This window comes from Plectropomus leopardus, chromosome 5, assembly GCF_008729295.1.
Source record: "Plectropomus leopardus isolate mb chromosome 5, YSFRI_Pleo_2.0, whole genome shotgun sequence".
NCBI classification, from domain to species: Eukaryota; Metazoa; Chordata; class Actinopteri; order Perciformes; family Serranidae; genus Plectropomus; species Plectropomus leopardus.
Genome location: NC_056467.1, coordinates 31,736,509 through 31,762,356, shown reverse-complemented (window position 1 = coordinate 31,762,356; position 25,848 = coordinate 31,736,509). Strand labels below are relative to the sequence as shown.

At 39.1% G+C, this 25,848-nt stretch overlaps 1 protein-coding gene across 1 annotated transcript in view; it reads left to right on the top strand.

Annotated features, from left to right (window-relative positions):
* tyw1 (tRNA-yW synthesizing protein 1 homolog (S. cerevisiae)) overlaps positions 1–25,848 on the top strand; it is a 79,909-nt gene that overhangs the window by 21,279 nt on the left and 32,782 nt on the right. The window contains exons 8-13 of the mRNA XM_042487317.1: positions 95–227; positions 7,008–7,060; positions 7,153–7,271; positions 9,308–9,417; positions 17,394–17,571; positions 20,864–20,999. Of these exons, the coding sequence (XP_042343251.1) occupies positions 95–227; positions 7,008–7,060; positions 7,153–7,271; positions 9,308–9,417; positions 17,394–17,571; positions 20,864–20,999 (729 nt within the window). The remainder of the gene's footprint in view (positions 1–94; positions 228–7,007; positions 7,061–7,152; positions 7,272–9,307; positions 9,418–17,393; positions 17,572–20,863; positions 21,000–25,848) is intronic.

Sequence of the window (25,848 nt, the reverse complement as noted above, 5' to 3'; positions counted from 1 at the left end):
GTGACAGATGGCAGTTGCAACACAGCGTCAGAGCCTGATTTTTATAGATATCAACACAGTTATGAACAATAACTGAGTTTCATGTCTGCCACAGAACAAAGAGGAGGGCGGAGGAGACAGCCAGATGGTGAAGCTGTCCAAGCTGAACGGAGTGAAGAAGATTGAAGATGAAGGGGAGAGAAGAGAGATGATCACCCCTGCCCTCAGGGCAGCTCTGACAAAGCAAGGTGAGGAACACTTTGGATTCAGTCCCAGATTATAGAGCCAACACAATGTATTGGAAAAAAAGATGACTGACACAACTTCAGTTTGTTTTGCAAGTTTACGAGTTGTTGACTCATGTTAAACTGTCAAGCCATTTCCAAAAGAACATCTGCTGGTGGCACTGGGGACAGTGGATAATATATTCATATTATCTAGCTGCACTGCTTTGCATTGAAAAAAATCACATTACAGAGCAGCTCCTTGTCAGCATATTCTCAACCCCTGTCCTTCCACAAGGGCAGCAAAGTTGTAATTGACTTTAAAACATGAGTTATGATTTATGTCATGTCTTAAACATCAGCAGTGAATGTAACAAACATGCACTCATTAGCAGGGGAGAGTTAAAGTATTCACCTGTTAGAAAAAGTTGGATTATTGTGTTAGTCAGACTAAAACTGGACTTTTAAAATACATGTAAACTTGTTAGTCTAACTAAATTTGGACTAAATTGAATTTCACAAAATTAGACTAACACACATAGATAATGCGATTGGAAGTCGAGCATTCTTTGTGCTCCTCATCCACGTGCTGGCCTCCCTCTGTTATTTTTTTACTTATAAGGAGAGGGGAAGGGCAGCTGCAAAAAAGGCGTTAAAAATGTAAGCACTGAACTTAAGCCACCTAAAAAACCCAATATCAGTGAAAGTGTTCACTTTATTTGAATATTTTCTCCTCTTTACCTTCCACAACAGCTGATGCAGGCAGCAGTAGAGCAGCAGCTCCTCTGTTCAGCGGAGTAAAAGACTCAGAGAGAGGAGTCTGGTGTTTTGATATAATAATAATTCAGCACATTCTGTGGTCTCACTCATTTTTTACGGGTCCGTGAATGCAGCGCAGCAGGCGGAATTCTTTTTATCTCCTTCATAGCTGAATGTCACTCATGGGATGGATAATTGATCTGCTGATACGTTCACAGCTGATCAGATCAATGGATGAGAGAAGATTTTTCAGATTTTGTAAATGAAAGTTTTAGGCCCTACAGAGCGGTTTAGTTTCACTTTTAATGCGCCTGATGTTCTGCTGCTCCTCTCTGCCTCTTCTGCGCTATAAACAACCCAACGTTTATATTTCAATACTGCTCCTAATTAACAGTCCAGCTCCATTGAGACTATGGCGGGAAAATTGGCGACCCACCATAGTCTTTGTTATTAATGGGAAACACTGTTTGTCCCTCCTCTACTTCGGTTAAACTTCTGAATTGACATCATTGACAAGTGCTGCATTTTTATGAAAATTAAATTTTTCAAATATCTGCATTAGAAAAAAAACCCAGCAAAGTCCTAAAAAAGCAGCGGTCAGCTCAGAAATCGTTTTCAGCCCCTCATTGCATTGCCGGCACTTGCTCCCATTGTAAATCATTACAACGATACACCAGCCTCAGGAAAAAAAAAACACTTTTTTTTTTTTTTAATGGACATGACTCCTAAAGTAATGAAAATACAACGATTCTTATTTTTCAGGTGATTGTACACTGAAGAAATTATACTGATTATATTGTACTCCATTTCTGACCATTTGTCCCCCTGAATCTTACACACAGGACCTTTAAATGTGGAGTATTGTGTTAAAACTTTCTTGGAAGTTACACAAGAGTTTCAAACGATGCGTGACTTGTGCATCCATGTGATGCCAGAAAAACAGGAGCCTTCCAAAGCACCAATATTATTAAGACAATGCCAAAACTTTCATCCTTCATTCTTTCATTGCAAATAAAACAAACCGTCTGCCAGGAGTGACTGGTGCCAACATAACCACCATGAAGCAGGTCAACATTTGGTCAAATGAAGTGAAGTCTTGCTCACATAGTCCTATTTATAGCGTGTTGTGTAAGCTAACAGCAGGGGGGTTACTGGCATGGGTTGTACTAATGAATGGACTAAATAGAGAAGAAATAGTAAAATGTTTCAAAATGAACTAATGAGTCAACAACAGACACTTGGAGGCTTTAAGAGAGGCAAACACCTTCACAGAGAACATATGGACACACTACACGAAGCTTCATTTACCAAAACACAAAGTGCAATATAGAAATATTGAGCCGAAACCCTTTAATGTCCTGCCCAACCGGCCAGTAGAGCACATTTTGGGTAACTATATCATAATGAAAAATGTGTCAAATATGACTCAACCTGATTGAGCTATCGCTGCTAATCAGTTTAGTTGTGTTATGCTAAAAAAAATCCACCATCTTTATTCAACATTTTATCATTTCGGAGGTCTTACTAACCAGATTTACGTAACGTTATACACATCAATTGTTTGGTAGAGCATGTTTACAAAAAAATATTTGACCTTTATTATATTTCTATTTTTTTTTGTATAAATGAAGTTTATGCAAAAAAAAAAAAAAATCTGATAAGGGTAAAATCATTTTTTAAAAACATGCCCTACCAAGTGGTTAAAAGTAGTGAGGCCAAGCTAATAAAATTAAAACTGACTATTTGCTACAAAAAACAACAGCTTTTGAGCACTCATTCTTGTTGAATGATTCATTTAATGTTATCCATTATATTTTGCTGAAACAATTATTGTCAGCCTAATTTACTTTAGTGTTTAAAGCCATGCTCAACCAAAGGCTTGATTTGTGGTAAAAACAAAAAAGTAGTGATGCTAAAATAATACGTTTATAGTTTGTATGAAATAAATAAAAAGGATGAATATTCACTGTTGTTAATAATGTATATTTAATATTTTCTATTAGATCAGTGTCATTTTGCACCATTTTTGAGATGTTGTCAAAGTAATGGTAAATATCTAGAACCAATATGTGGAAATAATACTAGTACTGCTAATACCACTAATTCAATGGTAACAAATATGTTGGTAAACTAAAATATTACCAGCAAAATAACAGTACAAGGTTTATATTTTTATTTATTTTTTTCATCTGTTTTATAAAATGACTGGCATCTCAGGTTCTAATTAAAATATTTTCACTAATTCAATAATGCAGTAATTTCATATATTATTGAACCAAATTTCAACATTTTAATAATAAAAAAATTAATACTGGGGAGCCTGATGGATCTGTGGATAGTGCGACGCCCCATGTACAGAGGCTGCGTCCTCGCTGCAGCGGCTGCGGGTTCGAATGCAGCCTCGGCCCTTTGCTGCATGTCTCCCCCTCTCTCTCCCCCTTTCACGCTCACACTGTCCTGTCATTTAAAGGCAATAAAAGCCCCAAAATATAATATTTAAAAAAAAATAAAAAATACTATGTTGAAAGTGATTGCCTGACCATTAGAGTTATAATGTGAATAATCAGAGATATTTCAGTGAGTTAATGTCTAAACCTCAAAAAGGAGACGATCTTACTTGCTTCAAATCAAACAAGCTGACAAAACCCTAACCCTAACCGTAACCCTACCCCTCAGACACAGGCGATTACAGTCCATAAATCTGATTGCTGAATTTATGAACACTACCATGTTGACTGCAGGTCGGAGTAGCTTTGTTGAGGTTTTAGAGTGGGGGCGGAGAGAGATGCAAGGCTCTTGGGAATGCACCCTGAGGAAAGGCAGAGGAGGAGGCAGAGACACTAATTGAACTGCAATGCATCATTAAGTGCCATTAGACAACACACGTTCCCCGGCTCCACACTTTTTCTCATGTGGCACCTCTGACCAGCTTTAATTGACCAATTTCCCTGTCAGAAATGTTAGAAACAAAAAAAAAGGCTTGAACACGGGATGCAATCCCAGCAGCTGATTAACGTAATCCTAAAAGCGGTTACTTCTTTCAGTGAGCATGCCAAAGTAATTAGCATTTAATGCCAGGAAACGGTATAGACGCACCATTTGCAATTTTCTGGGCTGATTCTGATTTCTTAAAAAGTCTCACCTGTGATTTTGTTTTGTTCTAAGATCTGCAATTAACAGCATACACAAACATATTTGAATCTTTTTTTCTTTTACAAGAAATAAACTTCTAAATCTACTTTGGTAAGACTGTAACCGGACCAAGTACCAAACTAAGTTAGACTGCTCAACTCTGAGTTTTTATTCACTATAACTAACGTTTCCCGAGGAGCGCTTGGCAGTTTTAGCTGCAAAATTAACGTTTTGGTGGACAATGGGGACTTAAGATGAGCTATTTATATCTACATTTGCAGCAGGCCCTCGTCTGCAAAGTCCAGCATGTTGTACCACCATGTTTTTACGGTAGTGCAGTCCGAACAAACCAAATACTGGCTCTGGATAGGGACATTCGTGATTTTGCTTTGGCCGCTGTAGGTAGCATCCCCTCTGCTACGAATCAAACAACATCCTGAACGTCTGGTTCTTAAATGATCAGAGGAAAAAGGTGAGCACATATTAGCAGGTGCTGGGCTAGTGGTTAGTTTATGATGAGCATTGGAGAAACGCAGATTTTTAACATGAAACTGCCTAAATGGTGTTTTTACAGGTTTGAATCACCTGACCGTTAGATGCCACTGAATCCAGCACACTGTGGCTTTGAGAAAATAGAAACTTAAAGCTAAATGCTAACCTTTTCAGACACTTTTTCAGCAGAAGCTGTTTTTCAGCGATAACAGAGAAAGGAGAAACAGACAGACCTTTCTTTTCTTCTCTCCGTCCACCTCCCCCTCACTTTGGCTCCATCCTCTCCCCTGACACATTGAAGGACACAGAGCCATCGGAAATCAATTTCCCTAACAAACACAGGAGGGGAAATGTTGCTCACATTAAGGTCATTAATGGCTAAATAAACTGCCAGTGGCTCAGGTTCCTTGCTGTGGTTTCCAGTCTCCTTATATATTGTTATGTGTCTTGCAGTTGCTGGGAGCAAGGTTAGAGGAGGACATGAGGTATTTTCAGGTGGAAAAACAAATTTGATGCTGGGTAGCATGCTTTTGCCCCAAAGAGAAAAAGGCACAACAAACATAAGGTGTTCGGGCAAGAAAAATTGAATTCTGGGTTTGTAGTTTGAGTGATTTTTCTGCGTCATAAAAGAACAACTGATCAATGACAAGCTGTTTCATAGAGGTATTAAATCAAAAACAAGCATTTTTTTTTTTTTTACCGTCTAGCCTTTTCTAATGCTATTCTCTGATGAATAACATTTGTGTTTGACTCATCCAGCATCAAACCTGAGATCTGTGAGAGCTCATACACACCCCGGACACAAATCCCCTACTGCGTTTTAATTGGATGTTTCAACTACAAGGCTTTAATAACAAAAATAACAAACACATAAGGTTTCAAAATAAAGCGCTCCCACCTGAATTCCACGTCAGGCCTTCCTCCACTGCACGGCTTAACTACAAAGTCTTTTTAAACACTGCGACTTTAAAAGTGAGCCCTTCTTGATTCCCGACATAAGCAATCCAAATATCTTGTCCTGTTTTTTCTTGGGCAGATTTTGTGATGCAGGTGAGGCTGTTCTCTTTGACAGACATCACAGAGGAGGAAAAAAAGCCTCCACCTGAGCGTGGCCATTCGTAGCCAGTGGTATCAGGTCATGGTAATATAAGAGGATAGAGAGGCAGACTTGTGAAGAAAGTGTGTTTGGAGCACTTTATCCTCCTTTTGTGCCGAAATCCTAAACCATATCGCCTCCTTCCTGCTGTTGACGTGCCCTTGAGTTGCTGCCAGTCGTTTTATTTGAGATGTTCAGAGGCCTCACAGAGGACTGAAAACGACTTTGTGAATTTTGAGCTGGATTTTGCTGATGCACCACTCAAAGAAAATTTGATCTCCTACTTTCTATGTTTTGAAAAAAATATTTCACTGCTTGAAAGTTGGTTTTTCAAAAAACTTGACTGTCAATCAAGTAGAAAGATGCAGATACGTTTGAAACTGGTGCTTCATGACCACAGAAAACAGAGGAAAAGGACAGTTTTGCTCAAGAAGTAGATAACCTACAAATACCAGAATGCTCTGCACGACACAAGAGCAATTAATGCTCCCACCGGTGGTCGATGTAGTTTACCACAGTTCATGTAAACATACTACCCATATTTTTATGTTTTAAAGCTGGTTGAAAATAGGGGAAGTATCCCTTGCAAATACCGGACCAATCAAGGTCAAAGAATTTCTACTGAGTCTAACTGAACATCAATTAAAAACTAAATGTTCATTAACTATACATTTCAGATCTTTTATCCTAATTGGCAAACCCTGCCAAGAAGATTATATTGTTTTAAAAACATACTTGAACATAGAAATCATCACAGTATGCGGTGGTTTTCACTTCATGCTGCGCACACTCCTGTGAAGTGCACGCAGATTTTAGCGGTAAGCTAATGGTAAGCTAAAATGTTTTCTGAAAACATTTTAGGTGAGAAAAGGGCGGTGCAGTAACACAATCTTGATTTATAAATCGACATTGACTCATTTTACCGTCTAAGTGGATTTTGGGGGAGAGAGGGGTGGGTTTGTCTTTCAATGCACTCTATGCTATTTGTGTCCGTGGTGGCGGCATAGTTGGCGGGCAGTACGAAGCAGAAGTACAGCCTGCGCTGTTGCTTGAGCGTCAGCAAAACTTCACCAGATGATGGTTGTTTTTTTTGTTGTTGTTTGTGTTTTTACTTTTTTTTTTTTTTTTTTTTAAATTTACAGGACTTTTCTTGCCAAGTTGCTCATAATGCTTTTTTCCCCATGTTTTTCAAAGAATTCAACCACTTTTTTCAGGTTTCAACGATTAAAATGCTGGTGACAAGTGTCTGAAGGCAGCACATGAAAACTGATGACAATCCAGGTGTTAAAGGGTTAATCTCACTCGTTCTATGTCTTTGTGTGCAGGATACAAACTGATTGGAAGCCACTCAGGAGTGAAGCTCTGTCGATGGACCAAGGTAACAAAATTTACTTTTCTCAACCAAGTATTTGACTTTTTATGTATCTGAATTCATAGTTCCCATTAAAGGTTGTTGTTTCTGTTGGTTAGTCGATGTTGCGAGGGAGAGGAGGCTGTTACAAGCACACATTCTATGGTATTGAGTCCCACCGCTGCATGGAGACGACCCCCAGCCTGGCCTGTGCCAACAAGTGTGTCTTCTGCTGGAGGTATGTACCTGAAGGGTAAAGCCACTGCAGAGTTTCACAGACATTAGATCAAACTAATAGACCAAACAGAGCGTTTTTTAGCAGCCTAGGGCAGTGCTTTATAATGATTTCAATGAGAGTGAAGCTTTTTCATTGCTGCTTTTGTGTCGCTGAGCGTCTTCCATTTTTGCAGGAGTGTCCTGAATGTCTTGAGTTGAATAAACTTCATCTCAGAACTGAGCCGCTTGAGTTTAAGTCCGAACCTGGCCCATCCGACATCATCACAGAAAAAAAACGCAGCTTTTTGGGACATTCCACATTTTAAGAATTTTTTGCAATTTGTGGGACATTTCTTGAAATTACCAAGTTGCTTATTGCCTTTTTTCCCATGTTTTTGAAAGAAATTGCACCAATTTTCAAAGGGCTCAAAGGTTTGTGTGTGAAAGGCATCTGAATGCAGCACAAGAAAAGTGATGTCAATCCAGGTTTCAAAGGGTTAACAGTTTGGTTTTATGGGTTTCTGTTTTGCCATATGCTTTTACTGATTATATAAACACTTTAAATGAAAAGCAACATTAAAGTGTTCAGCTGTTACTTTTACTGAAACTTGAATAGGTTGTTGAGGATTATGTTTTTCAAGAGTGCAACATATGGCTGCTTGAAGTGCAATCTACCACAGTGAGGAAGGATACTCTGAGTTTTAACTGCATTTAGGGAATATTGAACATGCAGTTCACTCACACATTGAGCGCTGATCTCTCAGTGGCAAACAAGTTCATGATTTACATGCAGAAGACTAATGACCAGCATAACTGCAAGACCTAAAGGTGGACGCTGATTTATCACAACGTTGGCGACAGACAAGGCCCGTTATTGTCCTCGAGTTCCTTTTGAAAAGGTGACTGTTGCTGCTAAAGGTCACTGTCAAAAAGTGCTGTGGTTGACTGCCTCTCTGTCACCACAGATATGCCAGCCTCCTTTCAGGCAGCTATGAGGGACGACAGGAAGTAAGCAGTTTGAGGGCACAGATTTATTGTTGCAGCTGCCCTTGCAATCCACCTCTTTGTAACAACAGGTGCAATTAAATTTGATGTGCACGGCTGGTGTGTGTGGTGTGAGTGTGTACATATGCATGGAGCAGACTGCCTGAAATCTGTGAAATCTGAGGATTTGCTGTTGCAGCTTGACATCACACATAGACAGTCAGGGGGTGTCATCAAAGGAGGTGCTTTTTTTTTTACAGTATGGTGCATTATTTCACTTGATGTTGTTACAGTGTGAGAATATGGACAACCTTTATAATTCACTTTAAGTTTATAATAGGGCTGTTGCAATAATTGCAGTAATGCCATTCCAAACTGTTGACAAGTCAACAGCAGGGGATGAAAATCAAGTGCCACAACTGTTATGTTCGTGATTTTTTCTTTTCTCAGTTTTTTTTTTTTTTTGCTAATATTTACACAAACCTCAAAAGTGTGACAAGGCACTAAGCAACTACGATGCAGTGACTGCTGCAAGAGTAAAGACAGAATTTTCAAGTGCTGCAGACGCTCCTCGCCGTCACTATGTGGGCTTCCATTAACCCTCCAGTTGCACAAATTGAAATTGCCCATATAAAATACACCTAATGGAACTGGTCAGTTTGCAAAAAAGGTTTTTATGCGCACGCGGTGATATTTCAGGCAATTCAAAAAAGCCACATTTTTTTTGTTATTTCTAGGTCACATGATGCTATGGCTATGTGCTTGTCAGTAGGAACTGACTCCTTCGTGATGCAGCAGGAGCTAGCAAGAGCTATAAATGCATCACATAACTCTTCAAAAGTTTAGCAGATCATCAAGAAGTTTTGAATCCACAATTTTCTGTGAAATTTTCTGCCGCAGCATTCCAGCGTTTTGGAGCATAATGGCTAAAAGTAGAATCACCATGTTTTAGTTCTACTCTGTGGAACAGAGTTATAGTGTGGTGCAAAGCTATGCATTGCAGAGAGTCTAACGAGTGATTTTAAGTTATCTGCTGTTATTTCTTATCTGTTTATCTTTGTGTTCCACTAACAGACACCACACCAACCCAGTGGGCACAGAGTGGCGCTGGAAGATGGACCCTGCTGAGAAGATTCTGCAGGATTCACTGGAGAAGCACCAGAGCATGATTCGACAGTTCAGAGGTTCGTCCTTCAGCACGTCCTGTTCCTCCTCTTAGTATAACAACTCTGTGTCTCTTGCAGTCTGTCTGGACATCAGCTGTGTCATGAATTTTAATCCCTCTTGTAGTTATAAACATTACAGCAAACACAACACAACGTCTTTGTCATGCACACTTTGCATCTTGGTTTTATGGCTCATGACCTCATACCTTTATGCGTAATGAAGCAGAGTGGAGATCTGATGCTCTGTCTGCTGTTCCCTCTCAACTCTGCTTTACTGCCTCATCAGTCTCCTCTCAACACACACATACACACACACATTTAATTTCCCCATCTGGCACCTCCATTGTGTCACAACTCTTTATTTTCCCAAAAGTCATCAACTTTTGAGCTGTAGCATTACTTGGGATCCTGTTGAACACCAGCTAAACTGGAATTACAGTATGTTATGGTTTATAATAGAAACATTAGTGCTGCAGCCACATTTTTGGGCTCCAATAACACTACTTGTAGTAATACATGAGGGACTTATTTTCCCTGGCTGCTCTACCAGCGCTGGCTGAAGATAACATGTTACACGCCCAAAGCTCAGTGAAAACAGGATTTTGATCATCCTGTAAGTATTCCCTCAGCAGACTTTTCTCTGAAAGGTTTTGAGATATGTTGTCAAAATGCTGACATTTATTAAAGCAAACAAACACTGACTGGAAAAGTGTTTGTATTCCAGATGGATTTAAGTGTTGCAAACAAGATCTTCACTGCAGCCAATGTTTATTGTTCTAAAAAAATAATGTTTTGGTATGTTTTTGAATTGAAGAATAAATCATTTAAAGGGGCTATATGTAAGATCTGTGCAATTTTAATTTAACACATTCATTTAAATGAACTAACCCTATCACCAGTGTGAAGAAGTAACACCTTTGACATTATGTCCAGGATGCCTATGTGTTATATTGTAGAGAAATCCACTGCTAGGCAGCCACGGTCAGGCTGTCCCTTCTGTAATAATACATCCTGGCCTGAGAGGCAGCAGTGACTCACTGTAGCCTCTAGTGAGCCACAGGAGAGGATGAACAAGTTGAGCCAGCTGGTGTTGTGTCGAAGTGCGTTCCCTGTCGAATAGTTCCTCCCCCGTGTTTATGTGTAGCGCCCCCCTTGGTGGTCATGGTTAGGGTTAAGAGTTCGGATCAGGTTTAGGTGGAGAGGAAACATATCGACGGGGAAACAGTCCTCAACACAACACCTGTCGTCAACACCAGTCAATGGATACAGCGTAGAAGTTACAGTCTCAGTGAATTAGGGAGTGTGTCAGAAACACCACGATGGCAGAAGTGCCAGAAAAATGACCGTTATCCCCATTACAAGCAGCAAAACTAGTGTAAACAATGGTGTTATGAGTTGCCTTTATTTATGAGTTATGACTCTAAATTGCGGTTGTATGAACAGTAGCAGAACATCATTTAAAGGGTGAAATACTGCCCCCCATATGGTTGGACTGGGTGGCTGGAAGTTTCAAATAGCTCTTTGAAAGGACCAGTGTGTAGGATTTAGGGGGATATATTGTCAGAAATTAAATGCAATATGATATACTAAATATGCTTTATCACTTGAAAATAAGAATCATTGTGTTTCCATTACCTTAGAATGAGCTGTTTATATCTACATAGGTGGCAGGTCCTTGTCTACAGACATCACCATGTTGCACCGCTATGTTTTTGCAAGAGCTCAGAAAGGACAAACCAAACACAACCTCTAGATTGGGCCATTCCAGTTATTGTATTGGTCACCATAGTTAGCAGCCCCTCTTTGGAAAAATTATTAAACTACGTTATTAGTTATTAGTAGATAAAACTGGAAAAAACAATATTTTAATGTGTTCAATACACTGAAATAATGAAAAGCCACGTTTTACCAAGTAGCCTATGTCACAGTGCTGCCTTAGAGATATACAAACTCCAACTCCAGTGAAGTTGGGACATTGTGTAAAACGTAAAAAAAAAAAAAAAAACAGAATACAACGATTTGCAAATGCTTTTCAACCTATATTAATTTGAATACGCTAAATGACAAGATATCTAATGTTCAAACTGATAAACTTCATTGTTTTTTTGCAAATATTCACTCGTTTTGAATTTGATGCCTGCAACGTGTTCCAGAAAAGCTGGGACAGGGGCATGTTTAATGCTGTGTTACATCACCTTTACTTTTAACAACACTCAATAAGCGTTTGGGAACTGAGGAAACTAATTATTGAAGCTTTGTAGGTGGAATTCTTTCCCATTCTTGCTTGATGTACAACTTCAGTTGCTCAACAGTCCGGGTTCTCTGTTGTCGTATTTTGCACTTCATAATGTGCCACACATTTTCAATGGGAGACAGGTCTAGACTGCAGGCAGGCCAGTCTAGTACCTGCACTCTTTTACTACGAAGCCATGTTTGTAACGTGCAGAATGTGGCTTGACATTATCTTGCTGAAATAAGCAGGGACGTCTCTGAAAAAGACGTTGCATGAATGGCAGCATATGTTGCTCCAAAACCTATATGTACCTCTCAGCATTAATGGTGCCTTCACAGATGTGCAAGTTATCCATGCCATGGGCTCTAACACACCCCCATACCATCACAGATGTTGACTGGTCAATGCTGGACATGATGTCCATAATTTCCAAAGACAATTTGAAATATGGACTCATCAGACCACAGCACACTTTTCCACTTTACGTCAGTCCATCTTAGATGAGCTCGGGCCCAGAGAAGCCAGCAGCGTGTCTGGGTGTTGTTGATATATGGCTTTTGCTTTGCATAGTAGAGTTTTAACTAGATGTTGAGACGAACTGTGTTAACTGACAATAGTTTTCTGAAGTGTTCCTCAGCCCACGTGGCAATATCCTTTACAGAATGATGTCGGTTTTTTATTGCAGTGCTGCCTGGGGGATCGAAGGTCAAAGGCATTCAGTGTTGGTTTTCAGCCTTGCCGCTTACGTGCAGAGTTCTCCAGATTCTCTGAATCTTGATATTATCTTAATATCTTAATATTGTGGATGATAAAATCACTAAATTCCTTGCAATTGTACGTTGAGAAACGTTGTTCTCAAACTGTTGGATTATTTGCTCATGCAGTTGTTCACAAAGTGGTGAACCTCTCCCCATCCTTGCTTGTGAACGACTGAGCCTTTCGGGGATGCTCCTACATACTACATATTTATAATTATCATAAATAAATATTTTGACAATATTTTACTGCATAGTTACAGTTTTTTAAACTTTAACTTTCATGTTTGTTTGGTTGTTTTTTTTTTTTAATTTACTTTTTTCTGCTAATTTTCAGGTAATTTTCTTGTACTTTTAACTAATTTCTTGCCAATTTGTTGGCTATATTTTTTCAAGTTGCTCATTGTCCTATTCTTTTAAAAAAGTTAAGCTAATTTGCCCAGGTTTCATAGGCTTAAATCACCTGGGCCATTTGTTTTGGAGATGAAGAGACCTCTGTAGATAATTCGCCTCCTGGTAAAAAACCCGAACAGAAGAAATCCTAACCAAGAGTTCACGCTTGGCATGTGGGAGAAGTTTCAGCTGGTTACAGTCCTTACTGCTAGATGCTGCTAGATGCCATTAAATCATACACATTGGACCACAATCACCTCAGATGTCTTCAGAAACATATTTTACGTCATTATTCAATTATAATTTGAGATTGTTAGTTTCCAGCTGGCCACTGTATTGTGTTTCAGGTGAGCAACTTGCATTTACATCACTCACCAGCAGGAGCGTTTATTGGTACAGTGCGGCATAGTGCATTCTGGTAGTTGTAGATTTTCTACTTCTTGAGCAAAATCAAATCCCATAACCCTTTTCCTCTGTTTTTTCTGGTCAGATAGACCCAATTTCAAAAGTATTTGCATCTCCAAACTGTAGAGACAGGCCAGTTTTATGAAAAGACCGTCTTTCAAACTGTGAAAGCTACAGAGCATTGACATCAAAGATTGCTTAGGCGACTTAACGACTGAACCTCCAGCCAAAGTGATTTTAAGGCCTGTGACCTCACAGTCAGAAGGCTCCCTCTCTAACCTCAGAGCTGCTGCTGATCCCATTATTACACAGAGAAGCCGTTGTTCTCTGGAGTTGATATAGATGCCAAAAACTAAAAGCTTTTGAGACATATCTTCTTCAAAGGACCACTTTATAGCTAATATCATTCTCAGAGCAGATATTCATGATGTATTATAATGCATGTCATTTCCTGATGTTATTATAATGGAACAATAGTGCACATAAGCCTACATTGACAGTCAGCTGCTTCTTAGTTCACTTAAAGTAAAAGAAGAAGAGGAAAACAAAAGACATCCACAAAGTGGATAGAAAATAAGAAAAGTATATCTTCAGATGCTCTTACTAAACAAAGCTTTGCACTTCTAATTAGAAACATACTGGAGCAAAGCACAAGCTTATATTGTCTTTATCATCCATGATTTTATTTCCAGTTGCACTTCAAAATCACGTTAGGCAGCCTTCAGCTCCATTTAGCATTGACAGTGATAATTTAGTAATGTCTGGCACAATGAACTATCCAGACGTTGCCTCTGAAACCTTTCAGTGTGATGAAACAGGTTGGTTTCTGCTCTGACTACCTGATGATCTACTGCTGAAATGTTTCATCACAAAGCTGTTTTAAACATTATGCAACAGTTAATTATGAGATGTTATTGCTCACCTTTAAATATGAGAAAAAAATGCAGTTTATTTTTCTGCTAGAGGTCACTGAAGTTTTTCAGGCCCTTCTCCCTTAAGTTTTTATTCTGGTCTTAAACTGAATCATGGTATGTCCTAATCTGATCTCAGACATCCGTATCAGGACTTATGAGCAATTTGTTTCAAAACGTTAGAATTGAAACATTTTTTGCACAGCAGTTGGTTTGATAGGTTTGTTTATTCGATCATGCATTTTACATTCATCAATGCTTGATGATGTGACATTACAGTTTATGCTCTTTGGTGGCAGTTAACTAGCTGTCCTGCATGAGTGTGTGCTCGGGGCGATATGATAAAGCTTACTTTATGTAGCTCATCTGCACACATACAGGAGGAAGCTTTGGTAATGTTCTTACTTTCGCAGCTAAGTCAACTTATGAATTAAATATTTTGTTCTGTGATTCTCTTAGCTACAACAACACAGCACTTTTCATTTTTAAAATGTCTCACTCCAGTCATGCATACTGTACTTCTACACTCCCATCTGAGCACCCGTGTCCTTGTTTAATTTTACCAAAGTGAGTGCACTGCGTTGACACTGAACACTACTGCCGAAAAGTGTTCTGTGTGTTTCATTCTCGCTGATAGACTCTGTGTGAGTGATCCAGTTCAGAAACAGAGAGGCCCCCAAAACGGAAGGAAATATGTGAGAATGTAACAGAATTTTACCATGAGATATTTACATTTAATGAGATTTTCAACACTTCTCTCAGCTGGCTGATATGAACACAGTTTAGTGGTTTTCTCTCGGGGGAGAGGCTTTTTTTGTTTTTTTTTGACGTCTTTGCAGCTGTTCAGAGATGTGATTTGTCCTTGAAAGGTGGCAACAGTTGCTCTCTATGGTTCAACCTTACAAATGCTGCAAACTTATCAATAATTCATAGACTGTGTTATGGAGCATATGAAGGCGACAGTCCAAAGTTTGATGTAATTGAGATTCACTGCATGTACTCTCAAATTAACTGGCACCTGCTGTATCACATTAAATCCCCTTGACAACATATGAAAGTTTTTCCCCCGAAGCTTTTACTATATGTTTATTCCCTCTCCCCATCAAATCATACAGCTTTTAATACTTTCTGCTGGCAGCAGGAAACAGGTTTATATCATCTGTTGTGCTGGTGCTTCACTTGACACCATCTACCTCCACTAACCCTCCTCCAAACCCAGAATAAGACTTGGCTTCATCCTCACTAATATCTTTTTAGATAGATAGCCTTTATTATCCCATAGGGAAATTAGTTTTCAAAGTCCGTCACAACATGTAACATATAACATAAATCACACAATGCACAAATACCATAATTCACCCACCCCTTCCCAAACAATATATAATTTTAAAGCACATAAGTATTGCTATGCTTATGCCTAGTGTCTGTGCTGCTGCAGTGTTTTGAGAATGATGACGCAGAAACCCTCAATTGCTTACCGAATAAGGTCTTATCAGTCAAGACCACTGTTTATAAAGATGAACGTGATGCCCCCACTGACCCCCGCTATGCTTAAGTGAGGCTAAAATATCCGCGATACGGCCGCTGCTGTCTTGCGCTCGTGATGTCATTGAGAGCCAGAGTCTGCGCAGTAGCAATATCCATGGTGGGGATGTTCTCACCAAAATACCAGTCCGACCAATCGCAAGCAGCCCCATTTAATGTGAGCGCGTGGATAAGCTTTCACACTTGTCAATCATGGCAGAATATCCCCTTTTTGTAGAATTGAATAACTCATTAAAACCAAAACTTATCATCAAAACAAATACTTTAACAAACATCAGGGTGATGAGAACTACCTTCAGTGTCAGAAACCATCTTTGGGAAAAATGTATTTGGAGAAATTCATTGGCTGTTTAATATCAAAATCAGATGGAACAGATTTACTCCCGTAGCCTTCCTGCTGCTCCTGCTGGCTGTTCCTTTTGAACAGACATGGATTCAGAGCTGTTACCACCTCCACTGCTGGCTTCAAGGCGAGACCACTCAACCTTTTTCCCCAGTTATATTTTTTATAAGCAATGGCAAGGCAGAAAAACGGCGTGACATTCCCACCTTAAACAGGAAGAGTAAAAGTAATGTTATCAGGTGTGAAAGTCAGTCTTAATTCACTGCAAAATCTGATGCCTATAGCTGAGGTTCGTACTGTGTTTAATGCTTTTTAGCCGTAAATGTTTCTATGAATGAATTTCTTCTTTTTCAAAAACACTTGATTTAGTCATCTTAAAGTTTAATTACAGTAGTCTTTCAAACTTTATAACGTTTCTCCCTAACACTCAGGAACTTCTGCAGAGTTTATTTTACAGCCCCCTGTAGTTTGTTCTGCTGGATCCACTGAACATTGGAAGAGTCCGAGACCACCCAGTGGAAAGAAGGAGAGAGGGAGGAGAAGAGAGAGAGACTGGGCTGCAGGCCCGACTCCCAGAGCTCAAACTTCCACTATCTCTCCTCTCCTCTCTTCAGCGCATTTTTCATCAACGCCACACGTCTCTCTTGAGCCCGTTTGGCTTTATGTAATGGCTCAGTTTGACCTCACTTCATAGCCCGACCTCATGCTGTTACTTCCACCGTTTTTTAACTTCTGCCGTCTTGATTCATGTTTCCACATGTCAGGCCACTCTTTTTATTATCAGAGAAGCCACCTTGCTAAATACTTTTAAAAAGGAAACTACAAACCTATCTCTAACTTGACAGCTTTGCATTTGGCACTGCTGCACCTCCTTAACATGTTGTATTGTCCTTAATTTTATGCATTTTATACACTATTTTTAGCTTTATTTTTATGAATATTGTCTCAGGGGTTTTATTTTCCATCTTATGTTATGCATCCTGTGCATTCTATTTATTTATTTATTTATTTTAATCCTTATTTTTTATCTTACTTTTACTAGTGTTATCAAGTGGGTCTCATCCATGTGAAAATGCATCATATCTATTCTGTTTTGATCTTATTTTGTTTTATTTTTACTTGCAGGTTTTATTATGTCTTTATGTCTTCTGTGTCTTTTCATGTGAAGCACTTAGTGCATGTAATTTTTTTGTTGTATAGTGCGTTGGGCTGCATTCCTTGTATGAAATGTACTATACAACTTAAGATTGTTATAATTATTGTCGTTTGGATTTTTATTATTATGTTTTATTTTATTTTATTTTATTTTTTATTTTTAATAATTATTTTGATATATTATTAATAATCACTGAACAAGTCTAAGGTGGACATTAAAACATTTACTCAGCCGCTGACCTCTCAACCTGCAGGCGTCCCTGGAGTGAAGCCCGAGCGCTACGAGGAGGGCCTGGCAGTCAAACACTGTGCCCTCTCCCTGGTGGGTGAGCCAATCATGTACCCCGAAATCAACACCTTCATCCGCCTCCTGCACTCCCACCACATCTCCAGCTTCCTGGTCACTAACGCTCAGTTCCCACAGGAGATCAGGTACAGACACACACAACCTGTTTGTGTTTTCTCAGAATATACATCCAGCCGCTCTGTTTTGGCTCATTATGTTTCTGTTGTGTATTTTTATTCTCTGCCTTTGCATGCTCTTTTCTTTGAAGTCCGGGGGGATGAATCTGAAAGTAGGCAATAGGAGTGTGCCGCAGTAGTTCAGTTGTTGCCTCACAGGAATGATCAAAGGTTCACTATCCTCAGTTATAAGTGCTGTGTGTCTTTTAACAAGGAGGATACAACAAAATGGTATTGAATGAGTTTTTTTTTCTGTTTGACTTAGAACATAAAAAATCAGCAAAGCATCGTCAAATTAAACTTTCAGAGCTTTGAGCGAACAAAACTCCATTAACTTTAACTTTTGAAACACGCAAGCCAAAACCTTTGCACACAGAACTGAAACTGGCAGATGCCACTAAGAAAAAGTGAGATGGTTGCTTTAAAATTTGGATGAACTAGGCCTTTTAAACCATCATACAACAAGTAGATCCGACTAAGCAATCTGATTGGACAACAAGATGTTGTGTTCAAATCTGCATGACAGCACACATTCCTCATTACTAAAAATATTACTCCACCACTTCTTAAGCACTGCACTTACAAAAATTCCAGAATTGTGGAAATGCTTTTGAAACAAATCAAACCAATTTTCTCAGGTTTCAGAGGTTTAGATGATGTCTGAATGCAGCATAAGAAAACTTTGATCTGGTGTTAAAGTGTTAATAGTAGCCCTACAGTGCAATCTTTGCATAAAAGGGCTAATGATTGACCTGTGGGTGATGCTGTATGTCAATGAAACAATTGGCCTCTCTGAAATACTGCATTTTGAATCAAAACCCAGCAACAGGAGTTCAGGTCGCCACAGTCTGCATCCATGTTTCTGTGACAGGAGTTCACCACAGGCACAGTTCTTAGAGACATGAACATTATGCACCTACACACACACACACACACACACACACACACACACACTTGTCTTTACTTTGTACTTGAGATGCAGGAGTGTTTGTAAGCATCAGCAGGAAAAGTATTGTGTCCTGAAGTGACCTCAGAGCAACATTATTATTATATCCTGCACCACGGCTTCTGCTCAGCACTCTGTCAACACAACACTGCCATTCACACTCACATTCACACCATTTGAGGTCACCAGTAACCTAACCTGCATGTCTTTGGACTGCGGGAGGAAGCTGGAGAATGTGGAGAAACACCATGCTGATGCTGTGAGAGTATGCAAACTTCCACTCTTGCTGGGAGGCGACAACGCGGATCACTGCACCACAGTGCCATTGGTTTCATGCATGTGCTCCACATAAATGTAAAGTTTCAAAACTATATGAAAGTATTTTGAGGATAAAAATGATTTATGAAAACACAAGAAACAAACAAGGCTTTTTGCTCGAACTGATTAGAGGGTTTGTACGGTTATGAAAATCTGGAAAAATCATACAATTTGCAAATAGCAGTTTCCTGTGCTGGAAAAGTTTTGGAACTCTAAATATACCCTGAAAGATTTGGAAAAGTCATGGAATTTTGTTTCACAAACCTGTAAAACAAGGACCATCGGACATTTGAAAATCCAATGATAATGTCTGGTTTTATGTATTATTAATGATAAATGGTGCAATTTTTCAAAACATTAAAAGAAAAAAAGCCAAAATGTATTCTTTAAATATTGTCAGGATTTTTTAAAGAAAAAGAAGCAAAATCTTTAAAAATCGCCAAAAATGTTTAAAGGGAAAAAAACAACTGTCAAAATCAATCAATCACCAAAAATTGAAAAAAGGTGAAAATATTTTAAGGAAAACACGCTGTCATGTTTTCTTTAGAAATCTACAATAAAATAAATACAAAATACAGCCATTTAAAGATGTATGCCCCTCCCCTAAGCCAAAAAACAATAAAACAAAGCATAAGTCCCTCCCCAGTGTTTAAAAAATTATTTGAAATACCTCCATCTTTTTGCACTACTGTCATCATCTGTTCATTTACTGTGCAAAGAGCTGAATTTCCAAACTTTCTGTCTCATTGCTCATTTGGCTAATTGGTTGTTTTTGCATCTTTACATAATTGCCTCTCTTGCACAGCAAATATTTTTATCTCCCATCTAAAGACACATGAAAGGGTTCAGCTCTCCTTGTTTCAGTCGTGTGAATCTTTTACACTTTACTGCTTCTGTTTACTTCTCCGCTGCATCCTGCGGCTCTTACAGATTGTGCCACAAGTTAATGTCTTTCCCTATTTAATATTGATGAGGAGAGTATAAATAATTTATATAAATAAGGTGGTTTTTCACAGCTTCCTCGGTGCCTGCCCACTCAATTTGCCATCATCCGTCTATGCAATGGATTTGTTAGTTTAAGCGCAACTACATAGACTTAATGTTGTTGCATATATATGATTGAATGAAAAAGGAGAGGTATACTGAGTAGAGCTGAAGGACAGATCTGTATTCAGCCCAAATATTTTTTCTCTCATGCTAAAGCAGAACAACTGCCTTCCTTCAGAGAGCTGACAGAGATACACGTGTTTTTTGGGAAAATGTAGAATTCTGATGATGTTGAGGATTACTAACTTACTGAATTTTTAAATATATTCTTTTTGTTTTCCTTTTGTACTATTTTTTTCAATTGCTCCCTCATTTATGTGCGACCTTTCTTATTAGACTGTCTTTCTCTCTCAAGCTGGATTATTCTTATCCTCTTTTTGTATGACACAAATAGCCGTGGCAGGAGGTATTATGTTTTCAGGTTGTCCGTCAGTCCAATTCTCGTGAGCGAAATATCTTAAAAATGCCTTGAGGGATTTTACTTAAATTTTGCACAAACATACGCATGCACTCAACAATGAATAGATGACATTTGGGTGAACAAAAGTCAAAATTCAAGGTCACTCACTCCCACATCACTCAAGAACAATTTCAGGGAGTTTCTTCAAATTTGGCACACTTGATGTCAACCACGAACTGGTTAGATTTTGATAGTCAAAGATCATTGACAATATAAATACAGGTCAAGGTAATTGTTCTTTCAAATCAAATCAAATCAAATCAAAGACTTTTCTGGCCATTATTCAACATCATATGTCAGGATCAGAAGGTGAGACATCTGATCAGATATTAATCTGGTGACACTAATCTGTAAACTGTGCTGACTGTAGAGATCTTCTGTGCTGCAGAGGGGGAGATATGTGTGAAGCATCAATGTTTTCACCGACATGGATGGACACTGTAAGTGCAAATTGGCAATCTAACTTCCTCCATATGTTCTGTAATTTCCAGGAGCCTTGTACCAGTCACCCAGCTGTATGTTAGTGTGGACGCCAGCACCAAAGACAGTCTGAAGAAGATCGACCGACCACTTTTCAAAGACTTCTGGCCCCGTTTCCTGGACAGCCTGAGGGCCCTGGGAGAGAAGGTAAGCTGCCCATGGAGCTAGTTTGGTTTCCAGCCAGATAGTCATGGGGGTGAACTATATGTTTTTGTTGATGCTGCTCAATGAAACTACATTGGTTCAGTTAAAGAAATTTCCATAAATAAGGTAAAACAAATGCTCCACAGCAGCACAATGCTAAATCTGTACATTTATACCCAAACGGCTTAGAGTGAGAGTCATTGCATGTGCAGGAGAGTCGCCATCATTGAAACATATTTCACTTTTTACTCTTCCAGGTCAGAACAGCTTATTACCTCAAGCTTTATAAAGTCTATTTAATTACCTCTTGTTAGTAATTCTGCATCATAAATACACTAATTGAATGGTGTTCTTTTTTAGTCTGTAATTGAGTGTGAAACAAATTAGACTATCCACTGGAAATTTTGCTAAGCTTCATTACTTGGGATAATTTTTTTTTTATTAATTTGATGGGTATTTTCCTGCTGTTGTTTTGATGTTGTTATTATCATCATTATCATGCCTGTGCTTGTGCCAAAGTTATTTTAAGAGTCGGTATAACTGAGATTCACAGAGAAATGCTCAGATTAGGAACTGAGCAGACAAGAGATGCTTTTCACCAACAGAGTGAATTATTTAAGTGCTTGTTGGTAGTGAGATATCAGATAAAAACATAAAAATATGACCACAGATCTTGGGATGCATAGAAGTTATTTCATACTTCTTCCCTTTCTAGGTCTAAGGAATTGGTGGTAGGTAATGTTTTTATGTGATTAAACAAGAGATTTCAGTTTCAGCTAATTTTGCTTCTAAAAGCACCAATTATCTAGTAACTAACTGATTAATTTTTAAGGGAAAATTGTTGTGAAATACATGAGGCTAGGGCTAGGTAATATAACTTTAAAATAATATCACAATATTTTAAGGTTATATTGTGATGCATTTTATATATCTCAGTAGTTTTAAATGTCCCTTAAACCAGTGTACTCAAAAAAATCATTGAATAAACTGCAGTTACAATAAATTTAAATAAAGTAGCTATTAAGTTGAATACACTACTGGTATAATAACGTTTAATAAAATAAGTTGGAAGTTAGATAATATAATATGATGAGATTTTAACAAGTATTCTTATAATGAAATAAATCAGAGCGGGTCCTATGGTGCTTTTATTTTGAAGGACTTGGCTCATCTCAGGCAGGAAGTGTCGATGTGTTTTCTGTGGACTTGAAGCTTTCGGTCAACAGTTGGATGTTAGCAGACAGTTAACAGATAACGCGGTGCCTTAACTTTGAGGATTCCTTCACTATGAGTGGGCAACAAACTAATAGCACCCCAGTTCATAGATTACTAATATTTGCAAGTCACACTGGTGCTCTGTGGCCGCTAAATGTCAGTAAATAGTCGCGATCGGAGCGCTGCAAAAGCCCTGCTTAGTGTGTGTGTCTGTGAGAGGCAGAGAGCCGTAAGAGAGAGTGAGGGGACCCAAACACTGATGGCTTATAAAAACAACATGACAATTTATACTCGATGTTAGTGAAATAGTCGTATTATATATTAAATTTGGAACAAGCCACGATACCTTGAGTAAATTAAATATATCACCGCTAACTGCACGCTGTTGGGTCAGGACAGTGTTAGCAGGAATTGCCAAATAAGCGGTGCTGCTAGTGAGCTCCCTCCAGACCTGGTTGTTACACAGTGCAGTAAACTGAAGAGAAGCAAAGTAAACCATCAGACAAACGTGTCACTGCTCAAAAATCTTCTTGGCAGTTAAGCCATTATCTTTAAACCATTGACCGGAATAGAAACTAAACTTCCGAAAATCTGAAGTACAGTCCTCTTTCAAACTGCTGTCTCACCCTTGAAAATGCACTAAAAATCCACAACAACTAAAAATGTTGACAACACAAGTTCATTTCTTGGTAAACTGTTAGCACAAATATGCAGTTGTGGCGATTTGCTTATCTTCACCTCACTGTCAGCTTGTTTGAAGTGGCAGATTCTTACCTCCTGTGCAGACTCATCTTTTTTTTGTGTTCCGAGTGACTCGGAAGAGCTGATAAAAAGCCTGACTGAGTCCTCTCATACTGAGATGTCCTCTGTATTCACTGAATTCCTCTGTGATGACAGCAAGATGCCAATAACTGATAGAGAGCATTCAAGTCTTTAACACTTTACTCAAATGAGGAAGAGAGGCTTTTTATTGATTCTCAAGACTTTTAACAGTTTGCGGCTGCCACTGCTGCAGGAATGAAAACATCCGGAGGTGTACATTTCTATTAAGGGTGTGATCTGTGCCCAAGAAAAAGTGCCTTCAATAACCTTGCGTGCCTTTTCATCACTCGTGTGCAGAGAGAAATTCCATTATCTCAGGCTGCATCTAACCACCAGAGCCTTTGTGTAAATTGTTTCTCTCAGTTCCTAAAAAGCCAAGGTAAGGGGAAAATATGGAGTTTGGTCGCAGTGGCAGAGCGACCTTGAGAAAGATGTGGGCCGTGAAGTCTCTCAGAGGGAGCCTCAATTACACCTTTATGTAATAGGCCGGCTTCCTCTTGTTTAATGCTTTAACAAACTATGGATAAATTCATTATAACTCAGCTTGAGGCAAATCACAGGCGACGGATCATTGCACTCTGATTGCTTCTACAGCAATTTTCACCCCGTGCCGACAAGTAAATATCAATGTGAAGGTAACTGCAGGGGTGGAAAAAAATTATAGGAACATCTCAGCTGAACTGATCAATACCTGTACAAGAATTACTGCCATTGTAAGGGTAAAGCTTCTCAGAATACAAAACACCAGAAACTTTCTTCATCAAGAAAGTACATAAAAAATGATCAGACATTAGCCTCAATACAAATTTTAAATGTGGTCATTTTGTTATTTCCTGAAGCTGGGTTGATTTGGGTATGGTTATTCTGATCCATATCACGTAATATGGATAAAATCAATCAAAAATTCAAAGTCAGGTGTCAGTTGATACTAATTCAACACGCCAAACGGAAATTACTCAATGCTCCTTTCAACTCTGTAGATGTAACATTATCAGACGTGGTGATGTCATTCTGGCAAGTCTTCAATCAGTAAAATGTTATATGTGCAGCACACAGTGTTTGGGTATGCTACCTGGCTTTTACCAACAACAGCAATGGCACATCGCAGTGGAGACTGAAGTGAAGTTAAACACACTCTGCCTGTGTGAGCAGCTCTGGTCAGGCACATCTCTGCATGTCAGCCACGGCACATCTTGAGAAACGGTTGCTCGCCAATTTTTTTCCACGTGCCGTGGGTGGTTGGCAGCAGAAATAGATGTGAAAATGGTGTTTAGATAAATTTATTGACTCTATGCCACCTTTTATCACAGTTTCAATGTCTTCATCTGTCACAGAAATGAGGAAATACAAATATATCTGTAGCACCAAACTTCCCTGCTATTGTTAGGAAAAAAAAGCCTTCTGACAACGTCTCTGTTGACAAAATCCCATCGGTTGCTGACACAAGGCATTTGATTGTGAAACATTTGCAGGGCTGTATTGTTGATAAGTCAGGAGTTGCACACCTTAATAAATGAGTGAAATATGTGTTTAGCCCTGCAGAAGTGTCACATCAACAACGCTGTCAGTATGAACACCGCGTGCAACACGCTGCATGGCATGCAGGCGGAGATAAATATGCACATTCTGACATAGAACAAAGGAAGTTAGCAAAAAAAAACATTTTCCAGAAGGTCAGTTTTTAGTGCCCAAAAACTGTTTGTGTGTGGATGATAGGCCTAAACACTGGAAAAAGCTATGTTTTTTTAAAATACCCATGTACATGTGGACTAGGCATTAATATGATTAGAATTCACCGCCACAGGGTTTTACATGTGATGTGTACTTGCACATGTACATGTCAAGATGGGCTGTGTATTACTCCCCAGTTTCCAAAAATAAATTCTCTCTTTCTGTTCCCATCATTGCCCCCCTCCTCCTCCCTGCCTCAGCTCCCTGCTCCTAAGTCTCCATTTCATGGTGGTCTCTATCTCCATCCTCCCCAGCGCTTATCCCTCTCTGTTCTCCTCCACCTGGCCTCCCTGACGCTGCACCAGGGGATTGATAGAGCTGTGCCTCGGTGTCGGATTTGGAATCGAGGCAGCTTGAAATACCTCACCTCCATGCTTCCACTGGCCAATTATCCCCTTCCCTACTGGGCTGAAAGGACCATGTGTTACAGATAACCTTCCAGTGAGAGAGAGAGAGCGAGAGAGAGAGCGCTCTCTTCTCCCATTGTCAATCACTTGTTTCTTTGTATTTTTTTCTTTCTCATGTCCTCTCTCCTCACCAGTCCCCTTCTTTCATCTCCCCGTCTTTTCCCGTCTTTCTTCTTCTCCATCAGTCTCAATAATCCGCTTTCTCCTGCAATACAGAGACAACAATAGCCTTAATCTACCATTGGACTGTGAGCGGGGCTTTTTCCAGCACTTTATTTACCCAGGGAAAGTTAACTAAAGGGTGATGTCCAGATCAGACTTGGCTGACCTTGACCTTGATTCAAATCTGTATATATTTTCAAATACATAGTGTAGTCTATCTTTTATAGACATATTTATGTTCATTTTCTTGCAGATTGGACTAACATAAAGCAGGTTTACATTAAAATGTGTAAAACTTAAATTTATTAAAAGTGCATTGAGAAAATAAAGCCTCAGCTCCTATAACAGTTGTGTCAGTGTGGACCTACTGTGATAGAATAATTTGGAGAGCTTCTCGTCAGACTCAGAATGAGCAAAATCCCAAGTACCTGAGTTCAAATGCATATTCAAATCTCAAAAACAGCACTTGAGAGATGAAAATTGTTTAAATCCAGTGTGGTTTGTAGCTTGTTTTT